At 38.6% G+C, this 26,444-nt stretch overlaps 1 protein-coding gene across 1 annotated transcript; it reads left to right on the forward strand.

Moving 5' to 3' along the window:
• Positions 1–3,041: 3,041 nt before the first annotated feature.
• Positions 3,042–26,147, forward strand: ntsr1 (neurotensin receptor 1 (high affinity)). The gene is made up of 4 exons (XM_030770187.1): positions 3,042–3,710; positions 17,579–17,780; positions 22,764–22,848; positions 25,898–26,147. The coding sequence occupies exons 1-4, from the start codon at positions 3,042–3,044 to the stop codon at positions 26,145–26,147; spliced, it is 1,206 nt and encodes a 401-aa protein (XP_030626047.1).
• The last annotated feature ends 297 nt before the right edge of the window (positions 26,148–26,444 follow it).

Here is a 26,444-nt window from a genome sequence, read left to right on the forward strand (position 1 = left end):
TTCAGACAACCCTCTTTTCTATGTTGGAGTGACAGCCTTTCTGCCTGAGACTGATTGCATCACCAAATTGTTTATCTACAAAAACAAATACATGGCACTTTGTACAACAACCAGTGCATAAAGTAATATGTTACACTCAGAAAACAGCAAGACAACCTGTGAAAAATGCTCTGGAAATACATTCACGGTAACCTACCACACGTTAATAAAGGTAATGAAGACTATCTGTTAATCAAATTTATCATCTGTGCTCAGAATTGCTTAAGAAGAAGCCATTTATGAAATTAATCATTTTCTTACCACCTCAAACATTTTAGAATTTGGCAATTAATTTGATAGCCATGGATGGAAAACCTTCAGAAATGAGCTGTAATGTAATATAGATAATACTGCATCTCATACATTCCATTAGCATTGCCAATGTCTGTGATATTAATGCAATGAAATTACTTAAAATTCCATTATTTAATGTCATACATAAAGGGGCACTAATAGATTCTTCTGACCTACGTGTATGTAATTATTCTATGTAACTGTGATGGTATGACAATATATTAGGCTACACTCATGCCAATATGTTAATTATCTGGTCACCCCGGGAACAAGAGATTGTCACTCAAAAACTGAAAGGTGGAGCAGCTTTTTCATATTACCACAGCATTTTATTACTGTACAGAACTGTTGCATATCTCCCCCTTAATCTACAGCTACTTGAGTTGGACACATATAGCCACACTTCAGTCAATAAAAAGTCAATAAAAACTCCAGTGTTCCATAAAAATGCTTTTAGTATATACATGCTTTGATTTGGGGTTATGGTCTTTTTTGTGAGCGAGAAGAAAGGATGAATTCACGTCTATTTTCACTTCATGGGTTACACAATAGTTGCTTCTTTGAAACCGATAGCAGTCAGCAATACAGATTATTTGAAGTAATTGGAGACAAACAATGGGCTATTTCTGAGCTGGAGTATCTGGAGTGCAACTGTAAAGATTCGGGATATATCCCTAGTTTGACACTTCTGACCAACATGATCACTGCCTGCTTTTTACAGACACAGTCGAAAATTATGCTGTCATTTATTTTGTTTGAAAAATGACCTGGGGAGATTTTCTTTTCAAATAACAAATAATAAAACAAAATTCCACAGAATGATCAAGAGTGGTAAACCTACTGAGATCAACACAGTATTCTTCATTTCCTGAAGCAACACAGAATGATGAAATAATACTTTAAAATTTTGAAGCAGTGTTTCTCACAGACTCCCTACAAATCTCACACGTCTCTTATGGCTACAGGTCCATCAGCAATGATCTGGCTTGCAATTAGATTAGCAGAATTGTGGCTAAACTATTAAAAGTCCATTGTCTCAGAATAGTTAAACTCTACAGTTAAATTACCCATGCCTTGTGGAGATTGGATCTTAAGTGCTGGCTCTAAATTAATGAGGAAACATTAGTGAAGTCAGTCCCTCTGAAGCATCATTGGTCTAATTATTTCAGATGTATTATTTTTATGGCTGTTATCATTGGTGACACATGGGTGTGTGTGTGTGTGTGTGTGTGTGTGTGTGTGTGTGTGTGTGTGTGTGTGAATATTCATCTGCACATTTCTGTTTTCAGCCAATCTTGCTAAATGAGTGCCTCTGTTTTTTTCCCTTGCTCCATATTAAAAAAATCCTTAAATCCTATAATTCTTACATTACATAGTGAAAGGTTTGGAAAGGTCTATGGAAGTGTCTGTTAAACCCCACCTCAAAATACAGCAATTTTACACTCTTTGATTCCATCAGCAATTTAAAATGTTATTTATTTCAAATGGCTCTCTACTTGGCGCACACCCTCCTCAGCTGTTAGACATACCAAGAGAGCGAAATCATTTCTGCTCAGTCAGACACTTGATTCCACTCTTGCTTGGACAGCTCTGGGCAGTATACTTTACAATAACATTGTGATATGTCATCATAGAAGTTTCCAGAGACTTTATTAGTCCCCACTGTCTCTTCAAGGGACACACAAGAGATCACTGACATCAGTTCTTAAATCGTTGTCTTAGTTACCTATTGGATTTTAAAAACTTCCCCATGTTGTGACAGTGTACCACTCTCACTGCCGGCCCTTCAAGTAGTTAGGGTTAATATGTAAAGGAGGTGTTCTTAATGAAAAATATAAATCAATAAAAGTAGGGATTACAGCAAAAATATATATAGATTGACAAAATAATTATAGATTTCATTTCAGTTTTAATTTCAAAATCACAGCATAATTGAATGACACCTTTATTGTACATTTTCTATGAATTGATATTTCAGATATTGACTAATGTCTTGTTGGAGCAGAATCAGTAATATGACCAATAATTTCGAGTTTTGTTTAAAACCCCAAACATATTTTCTGTACTCTGCATGATAACAACAATTGAGCTAGTGTTCCCAGCACACAACATCACAAGACTGAGGTGCAGTTATTCTATGGATGTAAAGAGGACTCAGAGGTGGTTGTCAGTATGATTTTGAGATGAATATTTATCAAGTAATATATTTAATTATAGGACATACATGTATCCTCAAGTTCTTTGTACCATACTATAATGTTTATTAGCTCAGATGATGTTCTGTTGTTATTGGATACGTTAAAATGCTCCATTTACAGGCAACAATATAAAGATGAGCAGCTCTAAGCACAAAATCTCGAAGAGATGTTCACAATCCCAAGAGCACCCTCTTAGTACGTGGTCATGATTGAATAAAAAAATCGCATCAACAAAAATAAGCCAATCACTGAGTTGCTCTGCGTCATAGCTCAAGGTTTTGGATTTAACACGCCTCCTCGTACGCTAGATATAAAACAGAATTTCGCTGTGTGCGCCTTCACATCACTGCAAGAAAACGCCGCAGATTACGCTGTTGCCTTTACGCACGCTGTGTCTCCCAACAGAACAAAGACAAATGTTTATTAAACACGTGTCCGCATACTCTGTGAATTTTCTCATAATTTCGAAATACACCTTAAATATTGAGATATCCTAGAGAGCAGCACAACATGGAAATCAACAACAATTTGACAGGAATTAACTTCTTAAACTTACGTGTCGTAACGCAAAGACTTCTCGCGCCTGGAAATAATTCTTTGCCTGCCCTCGGTAATGACACGGACTCTCTCTCTCAGAAGGATCTTGACGTTAACACTGACATCTATTCGAAAGTGCTGGTTACAGTGATTTATGTAGCCCTTTTCGTTGTTGGGTGCTTGGGAAACTCGATTACATTGTACACACTCCTAACGAAGAAATCTCTCCAGAATCTTCAAAGTACAGTACATTATCACTTGGCGAGTCTTGCTGTGTCCGACCTGCTCATCTTGATACTCAGCATGCCTATTGAGCTGTACAACTTTATCTGGGTTCATCACCCGTGGGCTTTCGGCGAGGCAGTTTGCAAAGGTTACTACTTTCTTCGAGACGGTTGCTCGTATGCCACGGCTTTCAACATCGCGAGTCTTAGTGTGGAGCGTTACATGGCGATTTGCCATCCTTTCAAGGCCAAGAGCATCATGTCTCGCAGCCGCACTAAGAAACTTATCAGTGGGATGTGGGTGGCTTCTTTTCTGCTAGCGACGCCGATGCTCTTCACAATGGGTCAGAGGCAAGTCGAGAGCGAGATCATATGCACAACCACCGTGTCCACAGCGACGGCTAAGTCAGTCCTACAGGTGAGTAAAGCGCACCGCGCTGTCTCCGGCAGAGTTCGGCTTTGTGGTGCGTTTTGCAGAGTGTCTGTACCAAAGCTCCATATGAAATTGTTGAGGTTTCAGGAAAAAGGGAAACACAAAAAAGCAAAGCACCTTTTGTGATAAGTAGTTCTCACGGGTTGTTCCCTATGTTCAGTATTGTGGGCGTCCTCATACATAGTGAAACACGTTCTTTTTGTACCAACGCTTTTACTACCTACTACTGATACTACAACAACAACAACAACAACAATAATAATAATAATAATAACGATAATAATAATAATAATAATAATAATAATAATAATAACAATACATGAATATTGTTAATGTTGGATCCGTAATTTTAACTTCCATTAACCTCGGCCTCCACAGCTGGACTGCTTCATAGCTTTCACAATGTCTGTCAGAGAAAAATAAAATCCAAAATAACATTAGAGGTGTGTTTTATCTGAAACCTGAAACTGGAATGCTTCTCTCTCTCTCTCTCTCTCTCTCTCTCTCTCTCTCTCTCTCCTGTCTGGAAGCTTTGAGACACCATTCATTAAGGCATTGGTTTCTGCTCAGCCTTCATTGATGCTGTGCTTTTGCATCATCAGTCATCCTGCTCATGTATGCTGCCATCATTCCCCATACCATCCACTATGTGTCTGTGTAACTGAAATATTTGAATTCTGTTTTTGTCTTTATATTAACTCACCTTCCTTGAGTGGTGAAGAGAAAAATTGTTCTATATGTTATTCCTCTTGGAAACAGTTAATTAAAAAATCATACATCCTTTGTCTTGAATAAAATAGTTCATTCTGCACCACAAACTTTTTAAAGATCTAAGCTACTACCTGCGAGAAAAAGACATTATATCTATTAATGCATTCAGACAAATGTACAGGCTCTAATTTTCATCCAGATGACAAGTGTAATACATTCATCAAAACAAGAAGAGAATGGATAAGGGTGATTAGTCCGTAAATATTTGCTATCTTCTATTTAAAAAAAAAAACAAATAGGAAGAGCATTACTGTGGTGTTGATTCAGTGAGCTCCATTTCCACTGAGCATAATGGCAACTCTTGATTTTTCATACAAGAGTTTCCCTTCTTTAACTCTGGGAATCCATGAGCATGGATGTCAATGTCTGTTTCAGTACTGAATCAATGAACTGCATGAGTAGTGACAAAACTCCATTAGCTTTTCAAAACCTCTTTACACAGCTGTTGTTAATTACATCATACATGAACATCATGATTAAAATAGGAATACTCTGACAAAAAAAGAGATTAATCTTAAACTCCATTCAGAGTATTGAAAGGAAAGGAAAGAGATAACAAGAAAGAGGAATAATTAGGGAAAATGTCCTTTCATTGTTTATTTCAGAGTGATCATTGTTAGTTTCTTTTTTTTTAAAAGAGCATTCAGCTCTCTATTGATGGGGATCACTAGAGCTTCCCATTATAATGAGTCAGATATTCTAATGTGATCGTGTGTGTTCCCTCCTTCTTTAAAAAAACTTTCTGTACACCTCACACACACACATACACACGCACGCACTATTTACATTTTATGACCCCCTGACAGAGTGCGCACAGCTGGATGTTAGGGTATGATGAGAGCCCCACAGGTCAGGCAGCAGCAACTGACTGATTATTTAGGCTGAGGCAGGTGTTCAGTCCTCATCTTCCCCTGGAGAGAAAAGCTGTCTGTTTAAAGCAAAATATCTTTTTAATATTTTCAGTTTCAGTATAAATTAAATGCTCCTCTGACTCGATGAGTCCACGAACTTCATCACTATTTAATGGTAAGTAGTTTCATTTAAACAAAATAATTTAACAGCAAAAATAACAGTCGACGCTGCTTTTGTTATCCTATGTATGTGGAGAAATATGCAAAAATGTCTGAAAACATCAGGTTTTTCACTCTGTGGAAAATCTGCTTTGTGTATATCAACTTCGTAGTGCGTATTATCGGCTGAATAGCCTTGGCGTTTGGCACACGTACAAATACATCGGAACACAATGAAGACCCAAACATCACATCCAACCACTCCAGTTCCCCTCTGTAAACATGTTTTTTCCCCACCATTATCTCTGAACTAACATTGCAAAAGTAGCTGCAATAGTAAGGAGGGTGACTCTATACCAAACAAAACTAACAATATGCAGAGAAAATCTACGGGGACTCAGGCAAGACTCTGGCAGTGCACACCAGTTGCTGTGCCTCAACTAGTTTGAATGTTTTGAGTGCAGCTGAGGAGGAGAAAATGCCAGAACATTCTGACAGTCAGGGAGATCCTGGCTTTGGCTGACAAACTGACATAGTGAGAAAAGGTTTGGAAAGCAGCAGGTAAGCCATGTTAGGTGAGTGTGAGGTGACCAGACTAGTGGGAGAGGAGAGTTCAGTCATCCAATTTCAATTCTTAGTTTCAGTTTTTCATTACCCAGTTTCTGTTTTACTCTGATAGACATGCAGAATTGGATGAAGAATGCTCTCTGTAGAATCAAGGTTTGTTTCATTATGAAAGGAAACACAAGCCAAGGTACAGAGGAGGTTTGGAGAAGCTTGAAGAAATCATATTTTTCTTCTGTCTTTGTTTATGTGTATGCATTTCATTTTTTAAAAAAATATAAAACACTGCCTTGTAAAATTGTTCACTGCTCACTAATTCACAATGTGGTATTGCTAGTGGTCACTGCTTTGTTGCACCCTTAGTGTCATGTTTTGCTTCACAATAAAGAGAAAGTGGAGAAAGAACACATCTGCAGTTTTAGTGGCTCTAAATTGTTTGATGAGGGAGAGAGACGGTTGTGTCAAAGTGTCTCAGTGGTCGCGGAATCTCTGTTACTTTTGTGCTTTCTCCTGTGATGGTGAATGGAGCATGACAGGCAGTCATGTGGTTAAGTGGCCACCTGAACAATGTGTCAAACTTAGAGTATGGCAGCAGGTAGATGTGAATACAGAACATTTCGATATTTGCAACTGGTCCTCCTTCTTCCAGGATGGTAACCCTCTAAAATTGCCAAGATTGCCTACCATTGTGTGTGGTAAGTGGTGTGCAGCTGTGCATTGTTACTCTTTCCTGACAGTTTGTCCACATATTCCTTTGTTGTCCTGTAAACGGTGCTTAAATTTGACAGTCTGCCAATGTCCATGGTACTGAACTCCCACCTGTTGTGTCATTGTGTTGAGCTCAGAAACACAGGAAATGAGTGCTTGTTTACCTTTGTTAGCCACCACTTCAAACCCATTTCCTTACCATTAGTCCACTGAGTATGTGGAGACCAGATTGGATGGAGCTCAGGAAAGACTGCTGCCAATGCAGAAACCTAGTCCTGAAGAGCAAGGGAACAAAAGGTCATCCTGTGAATAATGTCCATCACGTATGCTGTCCATTTAAAAGCAGCCGGGGGAAAGATCAGCACGTTACCTAAGCTCCAGAACCTCCAAATTGGACCACAACTTGGATGTTTCCCCACTCTACATTCTGCCATTCTACATTTTGTTCAGCGCAACCCAGTGTTTTTTTGTTTGTTTGTTTGGGGGTTTTTTTGTGAACTATGGAGTGAATAATCATGTCATCACTGTAAGTTGCTGCGTAGTGCAACAATGTATCACAGCAGGTGCTCTATTCTGAAGAAATGGAAATTACAACCTACCAAATTGTTCAACAAGCTCATCCACCTGGGGATGAGCCAAACTGCACTGGAGGTTGTTTAAGAATTAAGCAGCAAAAATGGGGACCAGTATCATGAATATAGGACTGTACAGGGTGTTCTTGGAGCCCCTGATGTCTCTTAGGAGGTTTATGTGCGCAGGCCTCCCTTCACCGGGCAGGACATGGGCTGCTGTATTGAGGCTTTCTCGGAAATGGCCAGGAGTCCACGGCCCACGCCTCCCACTGAATAGCTCAAAAGGGAAGAATATCATAGATGCCCAAAGGCCCATTGTGTATAAGAAAAAGGAAATGGGGAGAGGTTGATCCAACTGGCGATCTGTTTTTATCCAACATCCTCTTCAAAGTCCATAGATGGTGGATGTTAAACAGTTTACACATGTTGCCTTTTGCTTTGGAGATGAACGGAGACCTTGATTGGTGAGTATGTTTTTCGGATCTTCCGCAGGGCTGGCGTGGAGAACCAGCTCTAGGGCCGTTGCTTTGAAGCAGATCAATGGCTGCTCTACAGAGTTCAGTCTTGATGTACAAACCAAGTGTGAAGTTCCCAAAAATTTTGTAGCGTCTTAAATGTATGAATCAAAACCAGACTGTAAAGGGAACAATCTGAACCTTGTAATAGATGACGAAACTTAACACAAAGCTACAACCTTCAGTCTTCATACATTATATTGCAGTGTTCAACTGTATGTCATTTATTTGACAAAGTGACAGAAGATCAAGGCTGTGATCTTTGAATGGCCTGGTTTTGGGCTCAGTAGTCGAAACCTTTTATTGATCTGATCTTGCCTGAAATGTAATGGAGAAATTAAGAAATAATTACAAAGAATGCCCTCTCTCTCTTTACCCAATCACAATTCATTGCCTGTCATCTGGTCTCTCCTGCCAGCTGAACACAATCTCATTTTACCTGAGGGATAACCATAATGCAATCATAATGCGTAACTAAACCACTCTACTGTGTGTGTGTGTGTGTGTGTGTGTGTCTGTGCGCACACACATGCAAGACGGAGAGAGAGACTTAAAAGTTTAAAAATGTAAGCGAGAGCTCCAGTATATAGATAAAATATTTAAATGTGATAGAAGTAGAGAAAGCTGACAGCAACGAAAACACAGCAAACAGTATTATCTCTTGCTTACTGTTAACTGTGCTCGGTAACATAGACAAATAAGGCAATATCATTAATCAGTTTCTAATATACTGAGTATAGACTCAATAATGTAGCCAGTTTGCTTTGGATCAGCTTTGGATTAGCTGAGACTTAAACAAAACTTTCACTTTTTCAGAGCAGCTGAATATACCATACATTTGGCACCTGGCATTTTGACCGCCAACATTTTAATTTACTGGATATTTGACAAATTTATCCATATGCAGTAGGTATGTAACCATTTGGTGACCATCTGTGGTGCTAAGATTGGCAACGGTCATGTTAAGATTGTGGAACTTGCTTAGTTACTGTAAACACAGTGATAATTTCTCTGTTGCATTGTAATAAAGATTATCAGTGTTCTTAGATTAGCATCACAAAATGTCATGGAGAAGTCTTATGTCACTGACAGTGTTGTAAGCCTAAAGTAAAAAATAAAATAATCACACAGTATCTGGCATCACATCATGAAAACATTCTAATCCAGTTGAGTCTATATTCCGTAAACTCATTAAACTTCATCTCAGCCATCCTGCTCTCCTAAACAGAGCATGAGCACAATCTGTCCACTTGAGATCTTTGGCCTATACTAGTCTCTGAGAAGCTTACAGCTTAGAGGCCAGAACCTTACACTCAAAACTCAATACCTTGTCTGCCTTCATGAACTGGCAATTAGAAAACAACTGCCCTCACACAAGGCTTCCTCATACAGAAATACTCAGCCATGTATTGTTGGATGCCTCTCACCAGGTCCCCTTGAGGATCAAGTACCTCCACTTTGGGCCACAATACAGAGGTCACAAGGTTATTAATTATGAGGGACCCCTCTCCTGCAGAACACATGTGGTAGCAACTATTGCCTATCGGACAGCCTGGCCCATATCTTCTGAACTATCCTGCCGTCTGTTTTTAAAAACTCAGCAGTGCACATATTAACCCCCTAAAAAGAACCCCCTAAAAATACTGTACCCCCAAATATAGCACAGCCACGTAGGAAAAGCCTGCCCATTTCTGAAAGATGGCTAAAGAAAAATGGATCCCTCTGTCAGGTTTTTTGGTCTAAAGATATTGATTCTACTATAGTATCATCAAGAATGTTGTATTTAAACATATCAACCATCAAAATCAACTTTTCTCCATTATACCTGTCACACATTATGACTGCTCCTTGGGAGCAATAAGATCATTTCCTTATATCTTTTGGCATAGTTCTTATAAACAATTTTAAGACCTGTTCACAAGCAGTTTACAGGCCCTACTTCTTTTAGGAGATCCGCTTTCTTGGGTGGCAAGCAAAAGAAGAAAAGTTCACCCGTTACTAATTGAGAGAGACTTTGTCCTCATGCAGTCCTGATAGTTTTTGAAAATATCTGGAGCAGGAGTCCTCTTAAACATTTCATAAAAAGTGAGTTCATAAAAACTGAGTTCATCAGTCTAAGGAGCTCAAGTACTTGACAGCATCTCTACTGCTGCTCTCATTGTAATTTCACCCCCTCTGTGCATCAGAACAAGGATGTGGCTTCTCTCCATCTCCATGTGATGTAAAATCCAAAGTTCAATTCAGTTCCACCCCAGGGACAATTACACCCCCCCCCCCCCCCCCCACACACCATCCATGTCCTATAAAACTGGGCGTAAATAAATCAATCAATCAATTAAAAAAAAAAAAAAACATGAATTATCTCTGGATCACTTTGAGGAGCACATGCAGCAAAAAAGAAGAACTCTCTCAATCTCTGCTTTTACGATTGACAAATGGCCTTGTTCCATCCGCTCAATGTTTTGAAGTAACATTAACCATTGAACAGAGAAAATTGAACAGCTACTCCTGCACTTATTTTGGACCTATGACTAAGAATGTGTTTTCTTTCTGTCCATGACCCCCAGTCGATTTCATTAATCGGATCGATGTGTTGTGTGTGCTGTTTTGTGTATTCAAGTAACCAGAAACCACTCTTCGTTGTTCTCCCATTCCTAAAGGCTCTACATGCAGCACTAACACAACAGGAATGAAAAGCAGAGAGAGAGAGAGAGAGAGAGGAGAAAAAAATGAATGAGATGCATAAAACAAAAATCACATTCTGTATTCACCAGGTCCCACATATAGCAGTAACATACCTCTTCAAACTCTCCTGTTTCTGAGAGTGTGTCATAACCCACAAACTTTTGACACCTCATTACAAGCTGTAGAAATTTATCCAGATCCAAAGAGAGATCACTCAGATTTACAGCCTTGCCCTTTGTCTCATCTGGTGGACTATTGATTTCATCAGCCGCAAGGTGCCGCTCCTCTGAGGGGGACTAGGAGAAACAGCTGATGTACCCTTAACATTGTGTATTAAACCATAAATTTCCAGGTTTCAGTTTTTAAACTAAACACAAAAAATGGGGGGAAAGAATCACATATGGCTAGTGTGTGTGTGTGTGTGTGTGTGTGTGTGTGTGTTGTCTCTGCTCACTACAGATTATGGGACTATTTAAATATTTATTGTAAGCATGTCAAAAATTATTTCTGGACAAAAACATGTCTTATCAACACCTCAGACAATATCATTAACTGAAGTGTTTTCTAATTACTCTGTTGTGTTTGTATGTCATGCAAACCAAATATTTGGTTGTTTGTTTACTTTTCTGGTGGTTAATAGATATTGTAGCTTTTTAAATGCCATGCTGGCATTTGAAAAGTGTTCCTCTACAGAATAACACAGTGTTACAGCTGACATGCAGAAAACAACAAAGACAAAAAAGACAAATAGCACCTTTTCTTGTTTTGTATTCACAAAATGAGAAACAGAGAGAGAGAGAGAGAGAGAGAGAGAGAGAGAGAATAATAGATAAGTGGGTGACAATGGCAGCCTTGAAATCAGGGATAGGGGGAATGTAGCCAGGAGCTTTGACGTCTGTCATGTCACCTTCTATCAGTCTATCAGAAAATAAATTTACTCATGTTTGATGCATGGCTTTCATTATTCAATAAGTCAAGTGAATTTATTTGGCAAGCAGCAAAATGTGTAATCAATGTCTGTTTTAAAAGAAACCTGACACTGTTTGTGTGAAAAGCTTAATACAGGTTAATTAACACATATATCGAACAAATGTAATTAAAAAAGAGGGGGCTACTTGCCTTGCAAATCGATTGATGAGAATGTGTAGTGAAGAAAGGCAGTGTTTTGATTAATGGTAACTCATTCACTTTGAGATGGATGTTTAATGGTGTTTACGTATTTAAACTTCTAATTGTCACCAATGCAGTAAGCATAGCAGGTCTGTTTATAACTCATAAAAATACATATAACTCTGCATTGTACAATTTTTGCATCATACACTTTGTTCAAATTAATTTTGTTTGCATGGAGTTTTAAGTCAATCCCAGCCAGTGTGATATTTATCCCACAGTTAATCAAACTTGATTCCATGAGCACAAGTAGTGGCTTAATTTTGAACAACCCAAATAAATGAAGATAAAAATGTGCGCTGGTTGCAAATGTATGTATGTTTACTATTCAAAAATATGAACCTAACCATGAACTTCTAAGGTATTCATTAAAAAAAGCAATAAGTTGACATTAGTCACTGCAGTATATGAAATGAAAGATCATTAGGTGAAATTAAATGTGTTTCCATGGTGAGCAACTCCGTAGCAGCAGCGTATTTCACAGATGGATATGATGTACATTTTAGGACATAGATGTCATACATTCAGTCCCTCAGCCTATACTGTGAATTCTCACACCCCATTGGTCAAATCTCATAAAACTCTAAGTCATGTCACACCAATCCACGTCGATTTTCACAACGCACCATGAATCACAACACCTCATGTTATGAGCTATGACAGTCACCTAGCAGTGAAACACACTGACTGAAAGACTGAGTGATTCTGTTACCATGAACACTTGTGAGGAATGGTGTGAGTGTGTGGTAAGTCTAGGGGAGATTCTTCTCCTGTACGACTCTCTCATATAATACAACAATCTGCATTATTATCACAATGCACACCAGTTCATATGAATCCTCTTATGAAATTTTTGAAGAGCTCTGAACAAGGATCAACCCCCCTCTGAGCAAAGACTGAAAAAACTGAAAAATGCACACACTTGAGAAATAGATTTTGTTCACATACTGAGATGATCTAAAATTTAGTTCATACTGCTTCAGGATGAAGAGTTTCAGTTTTTTGGAGGGAAATTCCATGTGTAACATGATCCTTACTTTCTCTCTCTCTCTCTCCCTCTCTCTCTCTCTCTCTCTCTCTCTCTCTCTATGTTTTCCAAATTCAAACTCTGAATGACAAAGTATCAATCAAAAAGAGTGGTCGCTAGATGCAAGTATGGGTTACAGAGCCAAGAGCACAGTGTAATCTGACATTAAATTCAGACATTTTATATTAAAAAGGGTGAGTAGACTCGTTACTTAAGCTTTTTCTCTGGCCATGCATGAGTTAAAATACCTTCACTTCTGACAGTCATGGAAGTCTGTGAGGGCAATTTGCTGGTGTTTATGTTGTCTCATCTCTCCCAGCCTTAATTCCTGCCATGAATGGAGAGTGAGAACAGATAGATGAAGAGAGAAATTCTTCAAACAGAAATGGATTTGCTTGCCATAGCTTTGGCTCATCTCCCTTTCCCTTTAACTGTTCACTGAAATGCTTTTGTGCAAGGTGGGAAACAGAATGCCACAGAGCAGAAAGGCATCATGACTATTTTGCCTGAATCCTGCCATAGGGAGAAGTCAAATAATCTGTTGCTAAAGAAGAGAATAGGAAGTTTGATATTTTGGTTTAAAGTACCCCCCCCCCCCACCCCCTAGTTTTTTTTATACTAGCCAGACCACCCTAAATATATATATACACCGCCTTACTGATACACCCACACATGTGCATACAAACACAAAAACAAATGGAGGACGGGAGGACCGACTGAGAAGAAAGAGAGAGAGAGAGAGCAAGCATAGCAGAGTGTGAAGGACACCAAGTGAACTGAACAAAGAGTTTGCATCTCATAACCATGGAAACCTGACAATCTTTCAGCCCAGGTCTTGTACTGGCATTTATTATTTTACCGACTGATACAGACATAAGTGTGTCATGTTAAAAACACTGAAATGAAAAAACAAACAACACAACACAAAACAGAAACACCTCATTAGAATGCCCTTATCAATTTGTTTGTTACTGCTGACACACACCAGTATTGGTCCTGATGGGTGTTGATAAACGGATCAGGTCTGTCCATAAGTAAAACAGTTGTTACTTGTTCAAATATGGCATAAAAACAACATGTGTTTACCTTAGTCATAAAAGCAGTGATGAAAGGCAAGAAGGGAGCTTTAATGTTTAAGTGTTAGGGAAGTCTTTGAGCCAGTGATAGAGAAATCAAAGAACAACAGGAGAGTGTAAGCTCTTCAACATGAGTGGTTGGAAGCCCTCAGGAAAACACAAAGATTTAGGGAAAAAAATAATAAAAGGGCCCCTGCATTAATAAAAACAGCTCAGTTTGCAGAGTAACTTTTGTGTTGACACAATATTAAGAAGTTAATCTCACAACATCATCAGTCTTAGGAAATATTGCCTCTGTCCTCATAAATTGTAATATGAGAATCATAAAAATTGGGAGTGAACTAATAGGTGGTCCCATTGTGTGGGCAGAAGTACACACTTTTGTATTGGTGAGAATTATTCACATTAGGAAATAACTTGATTCTATATCAGCAGGATGATCAGAAAAAAGAAGGTGATTTTGATTTCCTGCGTAATTGGTTGGCGCTGTTAGATTGGCTCAGTATGAATGCATGCAGGAAGCATTCATACTGAGATTAAAGCATCTCTCCTGCACAGAACCACCAAAACTATGTCCATCTTCTGAATTTTAATGGAGAGCAAAGTAGAGAAAGAAAGAATTTAGTCTTATATAAGTAAGACTAAATTTTGGAAGAATGGTAAATTATTTTTTTAAATAATCGACAACAACAAACACTCAGCACACACACACACACACACACACACACACACACACACACACACACAAAGCATTAAACAGAGGAGCAAGTATGATTATGCATGTTTAGATGTGCAGTCAATGTAATGTCCATCCTGAAGAAAATGGTTTCAGCCTTGACAGGATGAGAAAGTTCTTTGAAGAACATCCAAAATGGGTTTTTGTCATACAATGCATGTGAGCACTCCTTTAACCAGCAGACAACGCCCCCCCCCCCCCCCCCCCCCCCGCAGACACACACACACACACACACAAACAATAAACAACACAAACGCACACACACACACACACACACACACACACACACCACCATCACCACCACCATTAATGCAACAGGCTTAGGTTTTAGCATAACTATAAATAAGCTCTTCAGAGAGAAAGCTGTAGTGATGAGCTGCTAAGCCATACCAGGAGCTCGTTAGCTGTGTGTTTTGGCTTTAATTGCACATCCTGGCTTCTCTTCGTAAGGGAATGGCCAATCAAAGAGGATATGTTCAGCAAGCACATGTTGAGCTCAGACATCTTTGACCTCCTTCATTAAACAAATTAAGCCCTGACTTTTTGTGCTCCCTTTGGCTTTCCCAGGATTAAAAGACACAAGCTTTAACGCCGGACCTCATTTGACACTTTTTTTTCCCCCTGTTTATTAAATATTGGAGTTTATGACATAGCCTCAGTATCTTTTCTTTGAAATTACTAATATTAAATCTTCTGTCCAATAAAACCAACTGCTCAGATGCGTTCTGCTCAGATTCTGCTCTCCTCTGAGAGGAACAGAAAAAGAAACATTTTTATCCTGTCTTGACAACTAGAAAATATTCTGGTGACTGAACTAGGAGGATACCTGTGGTCGGTGGAGGTTGTGAAAATCTGTAATACTTCAGATGATGATATATTATGGATATTAAAAAAAGAAATATAAAGTAGGCTATACTTCTTACACATTACAAAGACTGCATTATTTTTCCCTTCTGCAGGCTATAACACAGCATAGCTTCACTGGTTTAAAGAGTGTTGGTAAGGCAGAAAGCAGAGGACACATTAACAAGATGACAACTAGAACAATAAAATAAATGTTGTATATCATAATTATAGGTATTGTATTTTCCATAACAGTTTATATTAGCATACGTAGAAATAAATTATCTAAGGTAACAGCTGTAACGAAAGATGAAACTGAAATGTTTCTATCTTATGCACCAGGCTATGAATATATCATGACTGAATATGATATCACAGAGGACACAACAAGTTTTATGCTTTCATAAGTGCTGGTGAAACTTCCTCCGAAATTTCAGTGTGCTCTTGTGTCATCCTAAAGACAGAACAATGCAATAATGCAATACTTACTGTGCTGGGCTTAGAGTACAGGCATGACCCCACAGTGGTTTTACTCGGTGCCTGAAGAGTTTCTTCATGACTTCTCTGAAATGAGGGAGTTGACATGCTTCCACTCTGCCTCCACGCCTGAGGTTGTCTGCCTGGCCGCTGATTATGCTGATGACGCTAATGATGAAAGTGTGATCGTCTGGCTCCTCTGAGGTCATTGTGTTGTATAGTTCATAGTTCATAGTTCATCTGTAACGCAACTGTTCCCATCTCCATATTGCCCCACCTCATCCTGTTCCTCGCCATCAGCAATGTGTAATGCACGATAAGGGATAACATGTTTGTTTTGAATTAGATTTTTTTTTTTTTTTTCATAAAAATATCTTTGATCAGTAGTGAGGTATATGATTTCCTTCGTTTTCACTTATTTGATTCATTTGGTACCACTGTTTGTTGAAAGTATTATCAGAATTCTCAGTATTCTAGGTACACCTATTGGGTCCATTATGGCCATCCTGTGTACTCCAAGCGCTTCTGCATGTGTCTCCATGAGTGGTTAGTTCAGGTTAGTGCGATGGCATTAGCATTTTATTTAGCTTCTCTCTAAACAATGCCTCCCACACTACCTATAAGAATGCTAACAGTTATCATAGAGGGTAGTTAAGCATAATATTTCCCTTGGTCTCTCACCCACTCTTTCTCTCCCTCTATTATCTCTCACTTTTAAGCATTTAACAAATTGGCTGATGACACTGATAATGCCACATTTGATTCACTATTATTACAAGACACACACTGTAATTCATTATGTGCAAATCTGTTTCATTCAATCTGTCTTTTGCCTGTGTTGAAATAAATCCATTGTAATTCTGGATAAGCAAAACTATGTTTTTGCAGATGCAATGCACAGAATGAGTTGATTTGTAGATCAGTGGTTGCAAAAATGACTTTGTATCAGGTGGTAAAATTCCAGATGGATTCACAGCTGCTCTTCTTTTCCAGACTTTATAACCAATCACGGTGCCTTTGTTCCCAATCAGAATGCCTTTGTATCCAATCAGGGGACAGGAAGAGGGAAACAGTAGACTGTCTGTCTGTTGATTTATTCGATTATCTCTGTGCATAAATGTGACAGAAAAGAGAGAGAGGGGATGGAGAAGAGAAGAAGAGGAGGACAGGGAATGTTGGAGGGAATGGCAAGAGAAACAAAAGCAAATGAAGTGAATCAGCTCGGATGAAAAAACAAATCGCTTGGGCTCTGGAACTGATATGAAGGGGTGGCAGCTAATTAAAGCTGGAAGCTGATTAATCATTTTGAGTTTGCCTACAGATAACAATTCACAAATCCTCCACTGCTTTCTTCTTTAGTGCCAGTGCTTGAACTGCTTCCTTATCCTGTTCATTTCACATTTCACATATACATATAACTATCTGTCTCTGTCACTTCTTCTTGCTCTCTCTGTCTCTCTCCCTCTCTCTATCTCTCCCACTCTCCCTCTCCCTCTCCTTCTCCCTCTCTCACATTTATTGCTTTGATTTTGAATGGCTAGAACTTCTCATCATTTTCAGAGACCCTGATGTTGATCTTTAAACGGTAATAAGCTGATATTTGTTGGATCTGAATGTTTGGTGTTATGATATGTTATGAGATATGAGAACTGTTTTATTCACTCTCTTCTCATTCTCTGATTTTCAATCTCCTACTCAGGTGAATGCTTTTTTGTCCTTCATGGTTCCCATGGCGTTGATCTCGGTATTGAATGGGGTCATTGCAAGTCAGCTGCTGCGCATGTTTAAGGAGGCTGCACAGGACAACCGTGTCTGTATCTCTGGGGGCAACACCACCATGCTAAGCGTTGCCGTGGAGCCCAATCGCACCCAGTCTCTGCGCCATGGTGTTATGGTGTTACGTAAGTGTCAAATCTATCAGTGTAAATATGTTCTATCAGTATATCTTTGAGAATTACCAGTATGTTTATGGACACACACACACACACACACACACACACACAGACAATTTTAACATGGCACTTATTGATGGTTGTAAGTTCATATCTCAACGTGCAGTTCCAATGCATCTCCGTGCTGTTTATCCTAAAGCCCTGAATTTCATCTCAGTTATACAGATCAAACATAACTAAACATTCAACAACAACGACAACAACAACAACAACAACAAAACACATCCTTTCTCCCTTTTTTGGAACAAGTAGAACTTGGAAGGCTTTGGAACCACAATCAGGGTAACATTTGTCATTGGAGGGCAAGGTGCCTTCTATGTTCCCTGCATAAAGGTCAGACCAATTGACTATCAGAACCATTCTTTGGCCTGCAAGAGCCACCAATTCCATTAACACTCCAGCTGGAGAGAACAATAATAAATGTTTACCCTTCACTGCTTTGCTGTAATTTGTCAAATAAATCTTTCCCTTATTCCTTGGGGAATCGCATTATGTATTTATCACAGCTGTCCTCACATAATGGTTGTACTGACACACATTGGCCAATGTTGTTTGACAGTGCAAGTGTGCAGGCATGTGTAAAGAATTAAGTCTATTATGGCTAGTTGTATTATGATTATTTATATTGGTGTACTGACCTGGTGCCCTGCTGATTTGCATCATTATTTCCTTGGACATGGAGCTTACTGACCCCCACCCATTGAAATATAATTGAAAATACATAAAGTAACTGTCCTTTTAGGACAGATAAAAGTAGAATCAAAGAATGTTTAACATTTCACAATAATACAACCCATGTAACTACGAGAGGAGAATATTTGAAATTCCCTTTTCAAACAATGGAGTTACAATGCGTCAGGCATCACATATTCATAACTCTGTGCTCATCAAGGTACTTTTTTGACTTTAATGTGCTCTAAAGACTCACATCATTCCTGGCACTGCCGGGGGCTATTTAAGTACTGAACCCCTCACATAGCGCGCTGCTGGGGTTTGTTTTTCCAGCGGGCGTTTATCTCCATTTAAAAGAGCGGTCTGAGTCTGTTTCTCTGTCTCTGCTCTTCCCTTCTGCACAGGCTTTCACCACAGCGGGGGATTAGTGTTTGTTTAAACCCACTGCTAATGGTAGTCAGAAAGCGGAACTAACTGAAGATGATGTAACTTTACACACACACTGTGTGTGTTTGTGTGTGTGTGTGTGTGTGTGTGTGTGTGTGTCTCCACTGAGATCAACTACGTGTGAAAGTATTTGAACAGAGGCCTTCACATGGTTGTATGAGTGCGCACTCAATTCTTTTGGTTATTTTAAGATTCCTTTTAAATGTACTCTAAATCACCTCTTCAGGGCTCTCGTATCCATAGGGTCAAAGAAAATATATTAACTAAGTGTTGAGCAATTTTCCCCAAAAATGCTCCCTGATCAGTCAAAGCCCCACAAAGTACTTAGGGACGGGTCAGAGTTCATACTAGCTAGGAGAATTCTCTGTTTTAGTGCCTGTCAGTGCCCAGATGAAATGGTCCAGCAGTAATATAGATCTCAGGATGTGTAATCATTGTCTGACAGATTCTAATTAAAGTAAATCCACAGAGCGACTGTGCCAAAGCCCATCCAAACTAGATCATAGAACCCTGTTGGAGTTTTGTTCTCTCTGTCTTTTCCATTTATTTAATGCCTTGTCTGTTTCCTCATCTCTTCAGTTTTATTTGATTTACAATAAGCGGCATACACACCTTGGCTTGCTGGCTGACTTGACTTTCAGAACCGCTTTGATGAAATTATTTTCTCACATACTTGAACTGTACCTAGTGTAAGTGAACACTGGCTAACAGTTTAAAGTTCACATCTCTAAATCAGCAAAAAACCCTCATAATATCAGAGTCACAGAACTTGAAGGACAATAAAGATTGCTGTGTGTACATGTGTGTGTCTGATAGGTGTAGCAGAGAGAGACAGAGAGAGAGAGAGAGAGAGAGAGAGAAAGAAACTGTTGAACTATGGACTATCTTTAGTACTTTGTGTCCCATTTAAATGCTCATTAGTCGTCCAGGAGGAGTATATAATTTGGCTTTTTAAATTGAATTCAGGGATTTTTAATTTTTATTTCTTTTTTGTATTTTTTTTTTGTTTGTTTTTTAACTCTCACAAACCTCGTTTCAAAGTATCGAATGAAATATTCATGAAGTGGAGGTACATGTAAATTCATTGAACATGCTCTTTGAGTGAAACATTTGAATCCATTCTTTCAAGTGGTACTCTCATTCAGAGCAACGGACAGTTATCACTTCCCATGTTTGAGATGACACACTTCTGAATCACCTTGAGGTTAAATACCTGGCTCAGATGTACTTTGGCAATGAACTAGCATATTTTGGAACTGAACCCTGAGCACCTCTTACCTTAACACTGTCACTGTGGCAGATCACTCGAAGAATGAAACAAAGAAGTGGTGACAATGGCCACAGCCTGGAAGACACACTCACTCACTATCTAAGCCGCTTATCCTGATAAGGGTGTCATTAAATTTCCTGTCACAATTTGAATAGAAACATTTTCAGAATATTTTTCATGCAGATTTTAGAAATTAGAGTGCGAATGCGATAATATTTGAGAGAGGGTAACAGATGTGAGAGAAATGACATCTGTGTGCAGCACTTACACCTTCTGCCCTGTACCTTGGGTTTGATAAAGATCTCTGTCAGCAGTGAAACAGAGCAAGTGTTAGTGTCAGAGACAGTGAGTGTTATTTTAACCACACTGACAAATACAGTGGTCTCAATGGGACTGTTGTCCAGAGCTGTGGGGTTTTCACAAAATGTTCTTTCATAGCAAGTATTACGATATTCATAGTGAAAGAATGCTTTTATCAGGAAAAGCTTAGAGAATAATACACATATACACACACGCACGCACGCGCACACACACACACACACACACACACACACACACATACACAGTTCCCTATTCAGTGACTTACACTTATGTTTAGATGTATCACTTAGAGTGCTAAAGGTCACAAATCTGCAACAAGGACAGAACTTAGTGCAAAATTAACCACTGGGACAACTTTGACAATCATACTTATTTTGTATGAGGTTGCATTTAGAAAACATTTGTGAATAATCTTGGTGTTCTTAGAAGTTCTGTCATTATTTCCTCCCTTTACGTAAAGCATAGGTGAGCCAGTGAGAAGCTAACCCACAATCATTAATCAAAACCCCAAAAAAAGAAAAAAAATCAAGGGGCTCAAAATTTAGAGCCTCTGTATTGAAAAGTTTCTTATTAAAATGGGGAGTAACAAGACTCACCCCCACCCCCCATATTACTATTCCATAACAGTCTAGATCTCAGGAAAAAGAAGTCTAATATAGACATATTGAAAATGTCAGTATATGTAAGTGCTCATTTCATAATTGCATGAACTTTTATGGATATATGAAAAGATGTAAATGCATTATACCCAAACACAACCAAATCCTAAAACATAACCATTAGTAATGGTTCGAAATAAAAAAAAAAGAGATGAGAATCTGAACTGAGAAAGAAGAAATAGCATCTTCAGAATTGTGACCATGTCAAATATTGACATTTTCCTACAAAAACAACAACAACAACAACAACAAAAATTGAATGTTAAACTTTACCCACCCATCAATATTTTGACGTTTGTTTCATGTGACCAGATAGTCCTCCAGAGCTTTCCTTTCCTTTTCATATGCTTCTGACTGTCCAAGATCTGTAGAGGCACTAAAAAAAAGTTCTAATGGAACTTTAAGTAATGGAAATGATGTTTACCCCAGGAGACTCACCTAAAGTGAGTTGAGGGATGAGGGGTGATTGAATGAATTACCTGGGGATGTATTACACATTGGAAGGCAGTAATAAGACAAACTGAAGATTTTGTAACATAGAGTGTTGCTTATTTTAAAAGGTCACGGTGGGCATGGTGTTGAATGAAAGCCACGTAATCAGTACATGACACTATGCGTATCTCAAATCAAGAACAGTCCATCTCAAGCACACATGGGGTCTCAAAGGCAAAGACTCCCTGGAGTGTGGCAAATAGAATGTCTCCCTCAAGTTAAAACCTGCTATCACTATCAAGCTTCTCAGCTATTTCTATACTACCCAAAAATATGCCCCTGATTTCTCATTTCATTATGTCTCCCTTAATTAGAAAAATGCTTTTCTCATTATTCTTGAGTTCTCCTCATTATCAAATATTCTATTGGCTTTGTCTCACATGTTCTGTCCTCTTTGTTCTCGGTCCTTTCTTTTGTGTCTGAGGCAAGCAAATGGGTACACTCCATAAACTTTGTTACAGTCCAATCATTAACAGAACGAGGGGAAAGTAAAACCAGAGTTTAAGAGGGAGATATCTATCCCCTGTCACGGATGGAAGACAGAAAGATAGATAGCGACTGCGTTGGCCCTCAGTGAAAGCCAGCATTCAATTTTTGAGGCTACAATCAATGCCAGTGTAACAGACCATGGTGTCAAGGAGGGGCAATTTTAGCAATAGCAATACAAAACAGAGCAAAGGAATCAATCCTGACATGTCCAAGGGCCTTCCCTGGAGAGGAAGAGAGATCAGAGACAGATGATTGACTCTCATTGCATCTAAAACCACAGACTCAGAATAAACCAGCCCTGTGTGGGTCACACATGTTTTTTCTGTAGATTTGATAGATTTTTCTTTCTCACCTGTATTCTCTCAGTTTTACAGCTATTCTGTGTTATTAATTTTTAATTTAGTTTTTCTTGACACTGAACCAGCACTGTATATTAAGCAAATATTGTCTTTAGTCTTCCCATGGTCATTAATTTTCTATGAGCTGAACTGGTCCACATTTACAGGGGTAAACTCTGCTCCTGACAAAGACTCTGCATTTTCTTTCCTAAACTGACAGAGATTTACTGCTTCTCTTGGACAGGTGCTGTGGTCATTGCCTTTGTGGTTTGTTGGCTACCCTACCATGCACGTCGGCTCATGTACTGCTACGTCACCGAATGGACAGAGTGAGTAGCTCTCCATCATTAACGAACGCATGAACACTTAGCACAAATGATTACTAGTCTGATCAAAGTGAATTGTTTTTTGTAAGCACAAACCAGAACTAAAATGGAAAAAAAGTGAATGATATCAACCTTACCACCCAACTTCCCAAAAAACATTTCTTTTCAAAGCAACATTTTCAAATGCCCAGAGACACTTCAATTGCTTACCCAAACAGATCAATGCACGAGAACAAACAGGCTGGCTCTTGTCCGTAGCTAGCTCACTGAACAGCTCTGCTCATCAACCACGTTTTCATACAGTTGATTTTGCTTTGGCACAGGGGACTTACCTGGTACACGGTGTATTTTTCTGAACATGTTTTATACTTTTTATCTTTCACTGTTGATTAGATTTTCAACAAAGTCTTACCGTAAGGTAAGGTATTTTTCCGGTATTGTTCAGAAGTGCCCAAAAGGTTTGTTTTTTAAAAATCTTTTATTTTATTTTATTTTTTTTTAATTTACACTTTATCTCTGGGTGTGGGCTTACATGTCCTCGGTTTGCACTGGTTGGAGATCCCTCCTTACATCTCCTGTGTATGTGACTGGAACTAAATAATTAGAGTATGGATAAGGTTAATACTATTCATATCAGTGAATGATAAATGTTAGAGATATGAAATCAGAATGATGTAATCACCACTAGATTAATTAGATTAATGAGTCAGAATGCAGTAGAAGTTGACAGATTTCCTTTCAATTACTCTTGGATTGGTGGAGGGAGAGAAGGATGATGGGAAGTGGGTTAATGAGGACTGTGACATGGGTTGTCAGGGAGTTATACACTCAGTATTTAGGAGCCCAGCCATAACTCCCTTTGCTGTTTGTTGCTTTCAGCCCATCCTTCATGGCAAAGCTCTGCATCAAATCTAAAATTGGCACAAAACTGTCTCGTATATTTTAGAGGAGCTGGAGACTGGAAGAGATTTCTTGCTTGGCCCAAGAAAACTTAATTACAGACCGTGGCGAAAATCTAGCATATTTAATCACGAGCTGGCTGATGCTATGTTACGTTAACTGATTTCATCAACCGTGCATTAAAGTTGAGCGTGATTGTTAACAATAAAAACTGATGAATGATATGAACAGGGTGTTGCACTGTGGTTTGTCACAGTGCGTGTGTGTGTGTGTGTGTGTGTGTGTGTCTGTGTGTGTGTGTTAAATGTGCGTGCGTGTGTGCGTGCATGTGTGAAAACAAGGACAGTGGTCATGGTCGAAGGTTAGTAATATAGGACGGATTTTTTTTCATTAAGGGGTGTCAGGAATATGACTGAAGTGGAACTGAATATGTCTTAAGCTGTGTATTTTCAAGGGAAGTATTCTGGTATGTATCTGTACAAGAGAGAGGTAGAGCTTTTGATGTTTTAATAAAGAAACATGAAAGTCATGTCTGCAGATGAGAGAGAGCAGCTGACAGAGAGCAGCCAAGAAACAGAACATGAAATGGGAGGATCAAGGGATGGTGATAGAAATACAAAAATGTAAAGATTTCAAATACAAATTTCTAGGAAATGAAGAGACACACAAATGAACTAAAGAACAACCTCCCTGCTGTCATGTCTTCAACTGAGATGAGAGAAAGAGAGAAAACAAAATTGAGTTATATGTTAAGAGACCTCCCAAGGATAATGATGATAGCAGGCAGATACGTAGCACCCTGCCACAAGCTAAGGGAGAGCCACTTGACAAATTTGAAAAGTGGTTAATTGTTTATAGACCTATTTACCTATTTATTTCAAGCTAATTCCTTTGTTTTTTCACCTTGTTTCTTTTTATCTTGTCAATTTTTTTCTATGCCCGTTTATTGTCTATCGTATGTTTACCTATAAAATCACAGCAATAGTAGAAAAAAAGCCTAAGCCTACTTTTAATCCAGAGCTTCGAGCATATTTGTGCAGTTTCTAGACCAAATGTCTAAAGGTAATATAGAAACACCTCTCTAATAGCTTATTTAAGGGGAAAAAAACAAAAGCTCATGTCCCATCCACCTTACTCAAAAAAAGACTGGTAGATGATAGGTATCAGTACTGAAAAAGGGAAGAGGATTTCATTTTCTTCCAATTAATAAGACGGAATGAGTCACTCTCAATCCATCAGACGGTACCTTGGCTAAAGACCAAGAGATATTAGAGCCCCCTCCAAATATCTGGTGAATTTAAGCCCTTTGCAAAGCAGTTATAGCAATGAATCAGGGCTGTCTGTAGCATTTCAATTTGTGATGTAACTGCACACGCTGCTGAGGGAGCAGAATTGGCCATTTTATTATGTTCTAACCTTTTAGCATTCACACTGATCTTTACTCTAGTGTCTGATCTTTGCTGTAGTGTATCAGGCTTTGAATTCTGAGTTGCATTTCCAATAGTTTGAGCCATAGCAGACATTTGATACTGTGCATTCAGAGTCTAACACTCTAAGATAGACAGAAGCAAAGGTTAAGAAAACTGAGCAAAATACAGAAGCAAGAACCAAATGTAGTTATTTGCTGTTACTGATTTTATTTTTTTTTTAATCCACAAATAACTTGAGAAATCATTTGTCATTCTGCAAGCATTTACATTTTCTGATGTTCCTGAACCAGTTGTCACAGATTAAAAGAAATGGCATACAATTGTACAATGTACAATTTACAAATAGTACAATTAATTGTAAGTTAAAATCATATTAAGTGCATTACCTACATGTCTGTCTTTAAATTCCTGTTTTTAAGAATTTGATTGACAGGTGGGATCAGTGCAATGTATACCCATGCTTAAATGTACCATTAAAACACACATGTCTTTCTGTCAGAAAGAACACTTTCACAGAAAAACTAAAGTTAATGATTAGCCACATGATCTGTTTAAAGAGAAAAGAAGATTTTTTTTGTATATTTAATTATCTTCTAGTTTATAAAAGTATACTAAATAAGTACTCTTGATGAGGCAAAATGAGAAATAATTGCTTAATTTGTGTTCACCTTACTCCCCCTCATCCTTTTCTCCCTCTCTTTTTCCCTTTGTTTCTTTTTTAGTGATCTGTATGATTTCTACCATTATTTCTACATGGTCACAAATGTCCTATTTTATGTAAGTTCTGCCATCAACCCAGTTTTATACAACCTAGTCTCCGCCAACTACCGTCAAATCTTCTTCTCCACGCTTCGGTATTTCTGCCTGCCATGTCGACGTAAGAAACAGAGACGCGTCCTCACGAGGCACTCCATCAGCATCTGCAGCAACCAAACCTTCTCCACCAATGTTGTGAAGGAGACTGTCTACTGAGGGCTCATCACACACAGTGGCATTTCCAATCCATGTCACCTGGCGTCAGTGATAAAGATTTAACTGAGAAAAGAATGTGTGCAGACACAAGTCTTCATTTCAGACAAGTTTTTCAAGTTTTGTTTCTCAGCTAAGAGGGTTGTGGAGTGTGAGAGATATTTTTTCTGTCTTCTCTGTATAGATAGATATTGCCAAGACCCAGCATCTCTGAGCCACCCTACACACACAGTATATTTTATACAGCTATTTTAGGATGAAATTTGTGTGAATATATATCAGATGCGTCCAACTGTAAGG

The sequence above is a fragment of the Chanos chanos genome, chromosome 3 (assembly GCF_902362185.1).
Source record: "Chanos chanos chromosome 3, fChaCha1.1, whole genome shotgun sequence".
NCBI classification, from domain to species: domain Eukaryota; kingdom Metazoa; phylum Chordata; class Actinopteri; order Gonorynchiformes; family Chanidae; genus Chanos; species Chanos chanos.